This window comes from Euprymna scolopes, chromosome 1 (assembly GCF_053919585.1).
Source record: "Euprymna scolopes isolate OS-2025 chromosome 1, ASM5391958v1, whole genome shotgun sequence".
Taxonomy (NCBI): domain Eukaryota; kingdom Metazoa; phylum Mollusca; class Cephalopoda; order Sepiida; family Sepiolidae; genus Euprymna; species Euprymna scolopes.
In genome coordinates, this window is record NC_136482.1 from 95165471 (window position 1) to 95182907 (window position 17437).

A 17437-nucleotide genomic window follows, 5' to 3' on the forward strand; every position below is an offset into this window, starting at 1 on the left:
GCTTATTCAGATTGTTGACCTCCAGGTCATTTCAAGCTCCATATATGGTGAACAATTCATATGTTTGTCAGTTAAATCAGAACATCTCTAGCGCCTATCTCATTTCTTGCTAAAGGATCATTTCTGATAACAGGTTTGTACAAGGTGGTGCCAATTGGAGACGTAGCGCTTTTGGTCCATTCAGCCATTATATTTCAGGACTTCCAAATTATCGTAGAAATCAGAATATATGGAACATTTTATTCAAATTTCACATCTCAAATTCGAATATTATTCCAATAAATAGTTTTTTTTCTTGGCCAATACCTGCCAGAAGCTCAGAACAAATGCATTGCTATGTCGAAGAGGGGGTGCTAACAAAAGCACAGGAAAAATGCTCTCACTACAGAAAGCTAAGATTACAGTTAGATATTCATACAAGGTTGCTACCAGATCAGGCTGTCTGAAGATATTGGGTTCCTGGTCTAAAATGCAAACATTAATGTTATTTTTTTCTTTCTCTTTGCAAAACTCAATCATGTCCTGTAAAATCAAAAAAACAACAATTTTCCTGTACATAACAACCAAACCAAACACCATGAATAAATTTTGGAAAGTATAAAAAACTTGAAGCATATAAACTTTTTACCAAAATAACTGGATTCTATAATTATATAACCCAGAAAGGGTTGGTATGCCATAAAATAAAACCACCAAATCAAACACCAAGAATAAATATTTTAAGAAATAAAGACTTTGAAACACAGACTTTTTCCAAAATAACCAGATTCAGCATTAAATAAACTAAAAAGGGTTGATATGTTGTAAAACAAAACTCTTTCGCCCATAGCTCACACAGTCCTGTTATTTTTCAGACTGACTTTGTAAACAAGAATCTTAACTGTGAATGCAGTCATTTTTGTTGACAGCCAAAGTACTGAAGCAAAGATTGCAATAAACATGCTTGATCAACATTTTGTTCGTGCTGTTTTACATGCTGCACGTTAAAAGTGAAAAATTATTGATAGTTAAGCCCGGGTTTTTTTTTTTGTTGTTTGTTTTTTTAAATTATTTTTAAAGTTATGAGTGAGAGTTTTTTTTTTTTTAGTAGACTTCACACCTCTGAAATGTACATGTCCTACCATGCTAAAAACGTTTTAATTCAGAATTGGCCTGCAATATTTTGATATGCAATATTTTTAAATCACAACGGTCAGACCAACCATGACGTATTAGGTCAGTATTTGTTACAACTCACACAACCAGGTATGTTTAAGTGTCTGTACATACAGGATTCACGCCCAAACTAATTTACTGATTATTATAAATTTTGGAACACAGTTCATAAGTGTCTAAATGCGGGCTTTTTTTGATCCTATAAGAACCTGCACCAGCTCAGATGCAAGAAGACTACTCGGTCATGGCAGATAGTGGCATTGTAGAGCTTATAATATACTAGCAGGTGTAATACATCTTTTAGCTCAGTAAGAGAAACCTACCTTCCTTGCAGCAGCCTTGGCACAACCTTCTTTGTATTTGTTCCAATTTATTGTTACCAAGAAGTTTGAATGTTGAACTCTCAAGTAGGGTGCTATTAGCCATGGCAACCAATTGTTTATGCAAAGAAACTTTGCCTTAGTAGCATTAAATGCTACAATTCTACTACACACCGACTTTCTAAGGATTCAGCCATTGCTTTGGATATGTGTGTGTTCGTTTTGCTTACAGGTCAAGAATAGAGTGTGGTGTCATCAACAAATATGCACAGCTGAGACACAATTATAAATATTGTGAATAATAAAATATTGACTGTTGGGGTCATCCACATTAATGTGATGTTTAGATGAACAACCAAGAACTGGAATTTTCTTTTGGCTAAGAAGGATCTGATTATATTAAATATTAAGCCAGTGACACTGTTTGAATTCACTTTCATGACAAAATCTTCATGCCAACCTCATCAAAGGCTTTAGAGTTATTAAGTGCTATCATCGCAGTTTCACTTACCTTTGTTCAGTGTATATAATTAATTTTACCTATCATGGGATGGGTGTTCTAGTGTGTGTGTGTGTGTATGTATGTATGTATATATATATATATATATATTAATTAAAGAGTTTATATCATCCCAGACATATCAGTAGCTCATCTTGCTGATTGTGAACTACTCTTTGAAAAAAAAAATGATACTTGTTGATTCATCATCCCAATATGACTTCACCTATTTGTTTTTGTTTTTCATTTCATGTTACTCGTGTTTATGCATTGCTCTTGGCTTCCTTAATCTTTCACACACACACATACATATATATATATATATATACACACACACACACACACACACTAACTGTACCCTGCCACGCGTTGCAGTGGCTCAATTTGGTGTAATGGAAAAATTTAATAAAAAGAGAAAATGCATGTTTCTTATATTAGTACAGCAATCCACTGCAAAAAGTGAAAAAGAAGGCGAAAATGAAAAAAAAATTGTACTCTTGCAGAATTTGATCTGGATCCTCGGGAGTTTCTGTCAATCATTCATGGTTTGGACTTGACCAACAATCAGTGGATGAAGCCGAACGTAGCAAAAATGTTGAAACGCTAAATGTTTTTTTTTTTGTTGTTGTTTTACAAAAATGTGAGTTAGTAATTAATATTTGGTTGATGGTGGAGAGGGGGGGTTTTACTATACACAGATTCGAAAAAGTTGAACAAAAACAAATAAATGAAAGCAAAAGTAAGTTACGTTTCTACCTAATTGGATAATTGTTTAGTGTTTTTATGTAATGTAAAATGTTTAATTGGCTCAAAAAACAGAAATGTTCGCGGACTCTGTTAAATATGTTAAGTTTGGGAAAGTAAGTTGAAAACTAAAAACTATACAAAACAGTGTCTGAAACTCACCGGATATATGTTACCATGACATAGGCTGGCATAATTGGTGGGTTTCTGACAGTATTTTGTATAGTTTTTTTAGTTTTAACTCACTTTCTCTAACTTAAAGTAATCAACAGTGTCCACCACCATTTGTAGCTTTCAAATACCCCGATAAACACTGTTTTTCAAGCCGACTAAATGTTACATTAAATGAAAAGGGTTTGTATTACTAAACACAGATACAAAGAAGTTATCAAAAAATAAATATATATAAATAAACGTTATCAAAGGCAAGAAAAGTAAATGTTCTACCTAACTGGATAAGATTTTAGAGTTTTTATGCAATGTATAATCGGTTCAAAAACATTCAATGTTTATCGGTATATCTGAAAAATACAAATGGCGGCAGACTGTATCGAACACATTAAGTTTGGGGAAATTTTGGGAAAATGAGTTTAAACTAAAAAACTATACAAAATACTGTTAGGAACTCACTCAATATATGTTACCATGACGTAGGCTGGCATATAATCGGTGGTTTTAAACTTTTGCTCGATACAGGTGATGACTTTTAAAAGTCCCTTTTAGTGATTACCTGGTTTGAGGATATTTGTACAACTAAACGGCAAATCTGCTCCAAAAAATCCGGTATTATTTTACTTTAAGGCCCGTTTCACGTTCATATATAACAAAATATTTTATTGTAGATTTCGGTGTGCTAAGAACGAATCTGCAAACCGTTTCCGTAGCAAAAAGAAAGTTTTCATGATATTCATGAAATTACTTTTTCGAAAAGTGTGTGATCACTTTTCAATGTAAATTTAACTTAGAATGAGCACCCACTTTCTGGCCACCTGAGAGAGGGGCATTTTTCTGTGTTTCTTGGCTAAAAAGTTTTTTGTTTGATTTCTTTTGCATGGTAATAACCCCTGAACTCTGGGACTATTTTCCATTTCACAGCCGTAGCCTTCGTTTACACTATGCGTGAGCATAAACGAAAGCTGTTTAGCCAATAAACATAGGAAAAAATCCCCCCTCTCTCAGGTGGCTAGAAGTGGGTGCTCATTTTAAGTTAAATTTACATGGAAAAGTGATCGCCACTTTTTCGAAAAAGTAATTTCTTCATATCATAAAAACTATTTTTTTGCGACGGAAACGGTTTGCAGATTCGTTTTTAGCACACCAAAATCTACAAAAAAAATGTAGAGTTCCATGGCGACCCGCAGAATTATTTAATGGTCGTTCCCTTAGTATCCCCTCCCCTAGTCAAGGCTAACGCATGCACACGTAACATTTTTTATTTATTTACTTACGTGGTGGAGTTTCTATACTGATAGGTTTTTTTAAATTTTTTCACTGGATTATTATTAATTGAACACTAACCAGATTATGAAAAAAAATTGAAAAAAAAAAAAAAAAAAAATCATTTCAACATTTGAAAGGGGTACTCACTTTTTAGTTACCACATTCTGGTAAATCGGTCACTCATTTTTTTTTTTTTTCTAAATACGGAAGTGTCTTCGGGAGATATAAAATGGTCGCATGTTGACGAAGCAATGTATCGGGAGTACCCCCCCTAGTCAAGGCTAATGCATGCGCACGTAACATTTTTTATTTATTTACTTACGTGGTGGAGTTTCTATACTGATAGGTTTTTTTAAATTTTTCACTGGATTATTATTGATTGAACACTAACCAGATTATGAAAAAAAATTGAAAAAAAAAAAAAAATCATTTCAACATTTGAAAGGGGTACTCACTTTTTAGTTACCACGTTCTGGTAAATCGGTCACTCATTTTTTTTTTTTTTTTTTCTAAATACGGAAGTGTCTTCGGAGATATAAAATGGTCGCATGTTGACGAAGCAATGTATCGGGAGGCGTACGGGATGAAAAATTATTGGTAAATTTTTAGATTAGGTCCACCTCCTCAATTTTCTTTTAAATGACAACTTGAAATGGTTTTCGACTATGCTGAATACGAAAATCGCATTGAAATTTTGCAGAAATAAGTAGTTATCAAGATACAAAAAGTTGTATTATGCATTGTAATCTTTGGCGACCATCTTTTTTACGTGCGTGTATTTGTTTATGCCGCGTGTGCACGTAAAAAGATGGCCGCCGAAGAATACAATGTATAATACAACTATTTATTTCCGCAAAATTTCAATGCGATTTGCGTGTTCAGCATACTCGGAAACCTATAAATGTCGTCATTGAAAGGAAAATTGTGGAGGTGGACCTAATCTAAAAAAATACCAAATTATTAAACATTTCTCCAGCATGTTAGTGAAATTTATAATTTTAAAAAAAATTTTAAAAAAAAAACAAAAGTTTTGAAAAAAACTAAAAAACTCACCTTTCATAAAAACAATTTAAAAAAAAAAAACACCCACAAACTGATTTTTAACTAAATAAGTTAAAAAAAAAAAAAAAAAAATTTTAAAACTCGAAACTTTATTTCCATAAAAACAATAAAAAAAGTCATGTTCAATCTACTTTTTTTTCTTTGAGAAACAAATATATTTCTGACTTACAAATGCGGTAGAGGCACATATTATTTTTACTTTATATGGTTTTGATATACCGCGTTTTTATTGCTTACAAAATGGGTGACTGATTTATCAGAACGTTGTAACTAAAAAGTAAGCACCACTTTCAAATGTCGAAATAATGATTATAGAAATTAAGCATGGGAGTGATGGTTGTACAACGTCGCCTTTCGCACTTTTACAAACATTATTTACGTTAACTCTTTTCATAAATAATTTTTTTTAAAAAGTAACTAAACCATTTATTGATAATTTGTCACGTGTACAAACATTTATTTATTTACGTAGGCTTAACTCTTTTCATGAATAAGAAAAGTTTTACTCTTTAAGAATAATAAAAGGAAAAAGTTACTGAACATTTATAAAAAGACTTATTTCTTTTCATAAAGGCCAGAGGAATAGTCGGCCAAAAAGTCGTGAAACAACTAATAAAGATGAGAATAATAGTCCACAATAAATAAAAATGGTGCTAATGCAGAGAGCGATCCGCACTATTTTTTAAATCATATTTCCACGTTTAATTAACGTTTTACCATATGTTTTTTTTTATTCAATTGTAAGGTTAAAGTACAGAATAGGTACAAAACATCCTCCCCTCCCCATGTTAAGAATGACTTTTTAAATAATAACATTATTTCAGCACAGATCACTCTCTGCATGAGTATCATAAAAATTAATACAAATCATACTTATCTCAATAAGTGAAAGGCTAATTTCTACCGGAAATAAAATGGCGATAATCTCGCAGTTACGAAAAATATTTTTTATTTAATTTAATATCTTTATAATTCGCAATGTTAAATTATTTTAATAACATAAAAACATTCCTTGACTTTAAAAGTAGAATTTCTGAAAATTTCAATTAAATTGGTAACATAGAAATATGGTTTTATTCACTTGTAATGAACCAAATTTACATTTTTATATATATATATATATATATATATATATATATATATATTATATATATACAACAATACACACGAGGTACCTTTAATAAGTTTCCAGGCATTTTTGTATAGGCACATTTAAAATTGTCGTTGACTCTTAAAAATTAAGTATGTTATTGGTATGCATCTTATGAGATGACTGACCAGTTTTTATGATTTCAGGTCCAAATGAACAGCTACAGCAGGAATTGGAATACACCCTACTAAAGCCCAATTGTCACAGCTAGTGAATTTTAAAAATGCAATCTGGATATGAGAACACTTCAGATATGCAATAAAATTCTGCTTTAAACTTGGAAAATTTGCCACAGAAAAGTATGGAATGCTTCAAACTGCTTTTGGACCATCTTTCTTGAATCGAGCATCTGTTTTTGAGTGGCATGAATATTTTTGGCCAATTTTCCAATACTTGTCGTTCGAAGGACCGAGCTTTAAAATGATACTGAAATGGTCAGGATCCATCGCCTCTGTTGAAAGTTTTTGTGACACACATTTTGCCTTTTCTATATAACTAGCGGGGGGGGGGGGGGCACGGTGTTGCCTGTTTGTTTGTCAGTGTAAAAGAAAAAAAGTTTTGGTAGGTAGGTAGGCTCGAACCCGAAGCCTTGATGAATGAAAAGCATTTTAATTAAACGATTAAAAAGTTAAATGACAGGTGTGCGAATTTAATGAGGTCAAATATCACGCCATACAGGGAATGAAATCCCGCACCTAACTTTTGCTGTGAGGCAGTTTTTTTGGTTTTGTTTCCCTAACTTTGGCTGCATGGTAGTTTATTTGGTTTTGTTCCCCCAAAATGTTGGGGAAAACCAGCTCCCCATAAAAAAGGGAAGTGTCCCAATGAATAGCAATTGTCTGATATAAGGGGTTTCCCCCACACTGATCAAACATCATTGATTTCTGGACGTCCCCGGTGGGTAAGCCTAGAAGTTGCTTCGCTCCATCAGTTTCACTTTATTTATACTAAAATCCGAACAAACATGTGACACAGAGAAATAGCGCAAATTTTATAAAAGTCGATTAAAATAAATCTAGACACAACGTCCCTTCGCAAATCGTAGATATTATTACCTAGGGGGTATATAAACAGTTCTAAGACAAATTACACCCCCCCCCAGAGAAAGCCTTTCTTGGACATATAAAAACGCATGCGCCACATTTGCCTTATATATATATATATATATATATATATATATATATATATATATATATATGTTTTTGGCCAATTTTCCAATATTTGTCGTCTGAAGGATCGAACTTTAAAATGATACTGAAATGGTCAGGATCCATCGCCTATGTCAAAAGTTTTTGCGACACACACACAGATTTTGCCTTTTATATATAATAGACTAGCGGAGGTACCCAGCATTGCCCGGATATTTGGAGGTGTAAAAGAAAAAAATGTGTTAGTAGTCAGGCAGGCTTGAACCCGTGATGCGAAAGCAAAAAAAGAAAATGAAAGAAAACGTGACATCTTACTGCTACGCTATGAGGCCATAGGAAGTGAAAAGCATTCAAATTTAGGGATGTCAATCAAAACGTTGACTTGCTAAGTGAATTAGTTCGCACACAGGTGCAGAAATGAAGGTTGGCCGAAGGCTGGCTGAAGGCCAGCTTTCCACCGTTTCATTTATTTGTTTCCCCACAATGTTGGGGAAACCAAACTCCCCCGTAAAAAGGGGAGCTCTCAAATGAATAGCAACTGTCTGATATGAAGGGTATTCCCCACATTGATCAAAGCTGATTGCTTTCACAACATTTCGGCCATGAAGGCCAGCAAGTTGATTCCATTCAGTTTCGCTTTATTTATACAAAAAAAAAAAAAACAAACAAACACTGCAAACTAGGTTTTTTTAAAAAACTCGCTCAAAAGAAATGTAGAGAGACGACGACCGTTCGCAAATCATAGATATTACAATCTAGAGAATATATAAAAAGTTTTAAATACAGTAAACCCTCCTCCCCCGAGAACCCCTGTGGGAGGGAAAAAAAAAAAAAAAAAAAAGAAGCCTTTGCTGGGCATACAAAAACATGCGTGACCGTTTTGCCTTTTATTTATATACTAGCGAGGGGTACCCGGCGTTGCCCGGATGTTTTTCGGGGTATGTGAAAAAAAAACCGAAAATGTGAAAAAAAAACAGGTGCCCGTGAAAAAAAAACAAAGCCTTCACGACGCGCAGTTGGAAAATAGTAAAGTGTTAAAAAAAACAGGTGCGCGTTTTTGATTGACGTGACGGCGATAGGTATTCAGCAGTAAGCATTTTGTGCGTGACAGTTTTTAATGATGTCAATAAATCGGTTTGTTTGTTTTTAAAAACCCACTCCCTGTTTATTAGAAGGAGCGAAATGAAAGCTACAGTCTGATATGACGAAGTCGACATTGAACAAACGTTACTTAGCTCTCTTGAGACAACTGGCTTTCGGCCTGTGATTAGTCGAGTTTCGCTTTTTGTTTATACCGAAAACTGAATGTAACGCGTGCCGATGCGGGAAATGTGGAATAATTAACGTTTGAAAATCAATAAAATTAAATAGACAGGCGAACTCTGTGGTTAAGTGCGAGATATTACAACTTATAGATGATATAAAAAGTTTTAAGAAGTTGTGAAGCGAGCGAGCGCTTCTCTGAAAGAAGCCTTTTGTGGACATCGAGGAAAAGCGTACATACATATATTTTCGCTTATATATATATATATATATATATATATATATATATATATATAGACTAGCGGGGATACCTGGCGTTACTCGGGTGCTTGTAGGTGTAAAAGAAAAAAAAAAGTGTTTCAAACCCGAAGGCAGAAGAGAAAGTGAAAGAAAACGTGAACTTTTACCGCAACTCTACAAAGTCATAGGAAATGAACAGCGTTTGAATTTAGCAATGTCGATCAAAATGTTGACGTGCAGAAACAAACATTGGTTGGTGGCAAGTTCAGCTTTCTGCCGTTTCATTTATTTGTTTTCCCCACAATGATGGGGAAAACAAACTCCCCACAAAAAAGGGGGGGTGTCCAAATGAATAGCAATTGTCTGATATGAGGGGTTTTCCCCATATTGATCAAAGCTAATTGCTTTCTGGACGTCCCAACATGAAAGGCCAGGAAGCTGTCTTTGCTTTCGATTTAGTTTCACTTATATACGAAAAACACGGACAAGCATGCAAGAGGAAGGAATAGCGTGAATTTTATTAAAAAAAACAAAAAAAACCATCGAAATAAATGTAGAGATGATGTTACTTCGTAAATCATAGATATTATAATCTAGGGAGTATATAAAAAGTTGTAAAACATAGTACACCCCCCCCCCGAGAACCCCAGCGAAAAAATCCTTTCCTGGACATACAAAAATACGTGTGGCCATTTTGCCTTTTATATATATAGATTAACATGCATAGAAACATCAACATGTATGAACAAATGAACAATAATCATATTTCAATAAAGAAGCATAGAATCATAAATGACTAATAATCTTTGAAGAAAACCAGAGGTGCACATCAGTTCAAACAAAGTAGAAATAACAATGCTGACAGTGACAATATCTCATAGAAAAACAATGTAAACATTAAAGTATTCTGATGTATATACCAATGAGGAAACTAACATATTTAAAAAAAAAAAAAAAAAAAAAATCATGTAAATTGATCAAGTAATTTTATTTTTATAAATAAAATCATTTTTAAGTGATTGATGGTATAAATCTAGTAGGTATGAATTGTCGAGTTACCCTACCCCTACTTTTTTTTTTTTTGAGATTTTTTTTTCAAAATGGCGGACGAGATAGTCACTCCTTGGATGGTCAAAAAATTTGATTTACTTATTTCAAAACAAAACTACTTGATCAATTTATGTCATTTTTGGGGAATATGAAAGTTTTGTTTTGTCATAATATTTTGGAGTTGTAATGGGGTATGATCCCACAGTCGGACGATTCTATTTATAAACGATGCTGCTAAGAACTGACGAATCAAATTAACTACGTTCTGCTACCAACCAATCAGAAACCAGAATTGCTTCATAAATATTAAACCTTTTCTGGAGCAATTTCACATGTTCTTTTCCCGGGTTTCGACACGGTAAGAATATTTTGTTCTGTGGAACTGTCTACTACAAACTAGTCACCTCCCAGGACTTGTGTATAACAGCGAACCATCTGAAACTCAAAATGGCTTACACTTCTAGAGGTTATGGGCCCAGTGTGCGTCTTTATTTCGATGGATCCGAATCAAAATTCGAATTGTGGCAAGTTAAATTTCTTGGATATCTACGAATCCAAATGCTACACAAAGTACTACAAACACAACCTGAAAACAGAAACGACTCCGAATTCATTGACAAGAACACAACTGTCTTTGCGGAATTAATACAATGTTTAGATGACCGAAGTCTATCACTGGTAATGAAAGAAACCCTGGACGATGGCTGCAAAGCATTAAACATATTGAGAGAGCATTATTTATCGAAAGGAAAACCCAAGATTATTTCTTTATACACGGAACTGACCTCTCTAAAACGAATGGAAGCCGAAACTATTACTGATTATATTATAAGAGCTGAGACAACTGCAAATTTTTTTAAAATGTCTGGTGAAGTCTGTTAATTTCCATGGTCCTTAAGGGATTACCGAGTGATTTCAAGCCATTTACCACCGTGATAACCCAGAAAGAAAAACCCATGACTTTTAGCCAATTCAAGGTAGCACTCAGAAGTTACGAAGAAACTGAAAAAATGATCACAGAAAAAAACAAATCCACAAATATCATGAAATTTAAAAATACACACATAAAAACACCAAAATCGAATTATACCCATGCCAGGAATAAAAAAACGCAACTTTGCCAAAAGCAAGTTTTTTCCTAAGAAAAGTACAAAAATTATTTGCTATAATTGTGGACGACCTAATCACAAGAGTTTCCAATGTAGATACAGGACTCAAAATGGCGACTACATTAAAAATGTAGAGAGCTCTGTTAGTGAACATACATTTTTATTTTCGTGTACATTTGATGCTTAAAGAAACAATAATTTTCTTGTCGATTGTGGGGCCACGGCACATGTGATTACAAAGGAATCTGATTTTATCAATTTTGATCCCAACTTTAAGTCACAAAATCATTTTGTAGAACTAGCTGACGGGAGTCGAGTCAATGATATCATTTTGAAAAGAGGCAATGCGAAAATCTCGCTAAAGAACAATAAAGGTGAACTGTGTTTCTGTATTCTAGAAAACGCTCTTCTAATCCCAAAATTTAAACAAAATATATTTTCTGTACAAGCTGCCACAAAACAAGGTGCAAATATAAACTTTAACCCCAATAAATTAAAACTGGTATACCCGAATGGAACTGTATTCGACATTAAAGAAAATGGAAGACTATATTATTTAAATAGCGTAGTCCAATCAAAAACCGCCTGCCATGATCTACAGACATGGCATAAAATTCTTGGACACTGCAATATTTCTGATATCAAAAAGTTGCCGACTGTAGTTGATGGAATGCAAATACAAACATCAAAAACTTTCAACTGCGACGTCTGTACGCAAGGGAAAATGACAAACTATCAAAACAAGATACCAGACAAAAAGGCCAAAAAAAAAAAATCCTATCAATGGTGCATTGTGACTTGAACGGTCCCGTAGAACCGAGGGCCAGAGAACATTATAGATATGTGTTGAATTTCGGAGATGACCATTCAGGTTAAATAATGGTTTACTTTTTAAAGAACAAATCTGATACCCTGCTAGCAACTAAGAAATATCTAGCCGACATGGCCCCCTACGGTGAAATCAAGTGTATTCGCTCTGACAATGGTACGGATCACCAATAAGGACTTTGAACTTTTACTAATTAACCATCATATCAGGCATGAAACATCAGCTCCTAGATCACCACACCAAAACAGGACTGCTGAACGTGCGTGGCGGACACTTTTTGAAATGGCAAGATGCCTACTCATTGAATCAAAACTCCCTAAAAACCTCTGGACGTATGCACTTATGGCAGCAGCTTATATACGCAACAGGTGCTTTAACAAAACACTCCCTAAAACTCCATATGAATCTTTCTGCGGTAAAAAAAACAAATTTAAGCAGAATGCATATATTTGGTTCAACTTGCTTCGCATATATAGAGAAAAAGAGTAAATTGAATATTGTTTCAGACTCTCAGAAAATGGGCCTATTATTTCATGGAAATCTAAAAAGCAACAGATTGTATCTCTCTCTACGTGTGAAGCAGAATTTATCGCGATCACACACACGACCCAGGAAGCACTCTACCTTAAAAATATCCTGAAGACTATTTTAGAGCCAGAATTGATTACAAGCCCGTGGTAATTAATTGTGATAATCAAGCCAGTATAATCTTAGCACAGAACACAATAATCAACCAAAGATCTAAGCATATAGATATAAAATACCATTTCATAAAAAACAAGATAAAAAAGGAATCCATTATTTTGAATTACATATCATCAGAACAAAATATCGCTGATGTATTTACGAAACCCGCGACAAAGATAAAGCTAGAACGTTTTTTCTCAAAACTTGTTAGGGAATTGACTGAATAATTTTTTTTTTCTTTCACTGCCCTGTATGTATATAGATTTCTATATATTAAAAATACAGACCAGCGAAGTTCCACTTATGAGAAGGCTCTTACTTTTTTGCATGAATATCAGCTGAAAGCCCTAGGGGTAATGCTCAGAGTATATAGATTTCTATATATCAAAAAAAAAAAAAAAAAAATAGTCCTGGACAAGACAAGACGTTAAACTGTATCCATTTTATTTGTATTAACACTTTAACCTACTAATGTGTGACTAATACTTTTGCTTAAAAAAAAAATAAAAAATAAAAAAAAAACTTTGTAATTTTCCTTTTTGACATTTGAACACAATTAAAAATGGCGTCTTTTTAAATGCTAAAATTCTAAGATCCAAATGGTTTCTAATTTTTGTTATGTCTAAGTGAATATAAAAATATATATTTATTTTTGAGCAGAACAAACACAAGGGACTTCCCCATTATAAAAAATAGGGAGGATGTTGCAATATTTTGGAGTTGTAATGGGGTATGATCCCACAAAGTCGGACGATTCTATTTATAAACGATGCTGCTAAGAACTGACGGATCAAATTAACTACGTTCTGCTACCAACCAATCAGAAACCAGAATTGCTTCATAAATATTAAACCTTTTCTGGAGCAATTTCACATGTTCTTTTCCCGGGTTTCGACACGGTAAGAATATTTTGTTCTGTGGAACTGTCTACTACAAACAAGTCACCTCCCAGGACTTGTGTGTAACAGCAAACCATCTGAAACTCAAAATGGCTTACACTTCTAGATACATCATACAGATTTTTCTTAATTTTTATTTTTTAATACAAGGGGAATTCTGAACAAGAACCTATTAAAGATATTTCTCAAAGCCGCAGACAAGGTAGGTAAATAGAAAATAAAATGCTAAACTTACCCACTGCTGTTCGGAATGCACATTCTCACCAGACTCCGTCTCCCTTGTTGAAGGCCAAACCAAGCTGCCGTCTTCCTGAGAAGCTTTTCGCTGTCTACGCAGCATGATCTCTGAACCAAGCAAAGGAGACATGGCCCTTGTCCCCTGTGGCCGGGAAATGTCGGATAAAGTATGAGAACGCTTACGTTCAACCATATCAAAATATGACTGGTAAGGTTCACTCTTTGATGTGAGGTGTGACAAAATAGAAAACTCTTTGTCAATGCATTGTCGCAATAACGTGTTCTTATATTCTAAGTCTGGTGGCGGTGCAACATCATCGAGTATTAACACTTGGCTTTTAGTCGTCTTTTCTAAAAAGTCAGGCATCGATGTGGATGAATTATGATTCTTGGGGGAATTTTTGGCATATAAATTATTGTCCGAATTGTAGACTGGACCAAATAATGGCATTGTGGTGTAGTCTTTTTTTTCGTTCGGAAGTACATCTGATCCTAATGGACAATTAATTGAGAACTCTTCGGGATTGATTTCAGTAGAACAACGGTCCCGTAAAGTTCGCATTTCAGCAAGTTTTTTCTGTGCATGCATTTTGTCCTCATTCAACTGGCTATAACTTTCCCGTCGGTAAAAGTCCGAGTCCTTCATGACGAGAAGTTGAATGTGCCGTTCAACTGTCTTAATGTGTTCCGCCAGTTCGAGCATTTTATCATCAATCTTTTTATTAAGCACGCCCAAGAATGCATTCCACTTCCTTTTCAGGTTTTGCTTCTGTTCACGTTTCTCTGCAAACTTGATGCCATTACTTAGATCAAGTAAAACTAATTTGAGATTTGGTATGGACATTTCAGAAGCATCACACAGTTCTTGTTCAGAAATATAACTATGTTGTTTTTTTGCATCTGTTATACTGTCACTTATCTGCAACAAAAATAGAATTAAAGCATTTCATTTTGTTTTTTTTTTGTAATCTAAAAATATATGAAAATATTATTTCATCACATTAAGACTTTTTATATATAAAAAAAATAACAGATTACTTGATTTTTTTTTATGACCTACCATTATTTGTAAGAATGGAATTAAACTAGTACAACAAAATCCATTAAGTAAGGTTTTTAAAATAATCTTAAATAATATTCATTTATCTTTTTATCAGATGATAATTTTGTGTATGTTCAGAATTTCCTCTATATTAAAGAAAAAAATAAGAAAAAATATGTATGATACCCATGACAGAAAGAAAATATTGCGTTCCAAAAAATCACAAATTGATCCAGTAATTTTATTTTTATACAGAAAATAATTTTTAAGCGAATTTGAGCTTTTCCAATGCCCCAATGTTAATAATCACTTTATAAAATCTTGCAAGTTAGAAATATTTTGAAACATCTTCCGTATTCTTTAAGCCTATTTCAAAATGGTATCAGAAAACAGTTGATCCTTGGTTGATTATAAAATTTGATTTTCTTATTTAAAAATAAAACTACTTGATTTTTGGAAAACAATATCTTCTTTCCATCACAGGTACAAATATCATACAATTATTTCTTTATTTTTGCATTTAATGTAGAGGAATTCCGGACAAGGACTAATAATGAACAATTTGTTTTTAAATCTATTAATTATAATCTGAAGAGAGACTAGTCTATGAATTTAAAAAAAAAAAAAACAACAAAAAAAAAACTTGATAGTAATACCAGATATTAAGACATTTTGAACAATATTGAAATAAAAATGTTTTCTTTTCAAATAATCTAAAAAGAAAAATAACTCTTTTTAAGAACATTGAACTTGAAATAAGTTAACAGGTGTAAATATAAAATATATTTTAAAATAAAAATACAAATTTTTTTTCTTTTTCTGATAGATTAGAAAAAAATAATTACCTGACAGTTTTCAACAGGATTTGATGAAGAAATATAATTACTAAAAAATAAATAAAAAATAAAAAAGTAAGTTTTCTAAGAAAAAAAAAACAAAACAAAAAAAAAAAAAACACGAAAATCCTGAGCTGGAAAAGTAAAGTGACGACAGTGTAATAGCTAATAATAATTGTCATAAATATATATATATACTATCAGCCTTACAAATTAAAAGGAGTGATTTTTGGCATGCCTTGTCAAACAAAAAAAACAATAGAACACATACTCCTAAAATATTCTTTCAATTAACATTTATTAAGAGTTTATGTTAGACTTTACTAAAATCGAACCAAACAGCAAATTAAATATTCAATAAAATTATTACAATGGTTATAAAAAATTCAGGGAATAAATAAATCCCTTCTGTTTATACAATGAAAATTATTTGCAGAAAATATAAATCACCTCCAAAAATTTCAAATGGAAACATGATCAAGCATAAAAGGAGGCGTCTGTGTTATAACCTGCCTTATCGAGTAGATGTTTGTAATGTTACAAAGCAATATGTGGGTTTTTGAACTCGGATTGCTTGGAGATAGGTTTGAGGAGACAAAAAAATTTTTTTTTAATTACATTAGAAAGCAACAAATAATGCAAAAAAAATATTCATGGTCTATGACATAAGTCAAAAAAACAAATAATATTGTCTGAAAAAGTGAACTATCGTAAATAAGTCAAATGTTAACTTCAAAAGTGAGATCAGATGACATAACTTGTGCGCGGTGGACGCTGAGGAAAGAAAAAGGCCCCAAGAAATAAATGACTTGTATGGAAGTGAAGGAGACTGGTATATGTCTGATCAGAGACTTGTTTGTTTAGAAATGCAGTGAAATAAAAATATCTTATAAGCCAAAGAAAAAAAAATCTAGCTTATTTCTTTTCTAGCATATCAAGGGGAACAACTCAGAGAAAAAGAATAAAATAGATTTAATTCCCTTATTTTTGATGATCAGAATGATCAGGATGGGTAGTTAAAACCTGAGCCAACAGTGAGTGCAAAATTTTTGTTGGAAATGAAAATGAATGCATCCGATGAAACGTGTTGCTTGATTTGTTGCAATATGTATTCTTTTCTTTTTTTTGAAGCAATAGTAGAACCTTTTTAGTGTTAAACATTAAAGGTAAATCCACAGCAGGGAAACAATGTCATTGGCTCTAGTAAGTTGATTAGAAAATTGATGACTAATGTTATCCTCAGCAATTTGAAAGAGATTTCATTTTTGCAAACACAAACTGCTAATCGTTAATAAATTTACTGCGAGGGTCGTTCAATAAGTAATACTCTGATCTATTGATCTAGCTGAAATTTTTCATGTGCAATAATTTTATATCTATGTGGGTTATGTAGCAAATTACAGCTCTGAACTAATTTTGGTTTCTGATCTACACTGAGTCAGGTATAATGAAATGGAGCCTGTTTAATGTCACAGTGAATTTTTTTTTTTTTGTATTTGAAAGACCACAGGAAACTTTTTCTGAAATAAAAAAAATTTGTGTTAATGATGCTCCATCATATGACCTTGTAAATTGCTGGCTCCATGAATTCAAACGTTGCTGGAAATCTGTGGAAACAGTTTCCAAACCTGGTCGCCCACTTTCTGTCATTGGTGAAGCATCTGTCAGTCAAGTTGAGGCTGCAATTATGGAGGATCAATGCGTGACTATTCTCCAAGAGGTTAATA

At 33.1% G+C, this 17437-nt stretch overlaps 1 protein-coding gene across 1 annotated transcript in view; it reads right to left on the reverse strand.

Annotated features, from left to right (window-relative positions):
- The window catches only part of LOC145252212 (uncharacterized), a 157584-nt gene that overhangs the window by 55371 nt on the left and 84776 nt on the right, over positions 1 to 17437 (reverse strand). The window contains exons 8-9 of the mRNA XM_080111718.1: positions 15720 to 15759; positions 13831 to 14751 (exon numbers count right to left, since the gene is read on the reverse strand). Coding sequence (XP_079967844.1) covers positions 13831 to 14751; positions 15720 to 15759 — 961 coding nt within the window. The remainder of the gene's footprint in view (positions 1 to 13830; positions 14752 to 15719; positions 15760 to 17437) is intronic.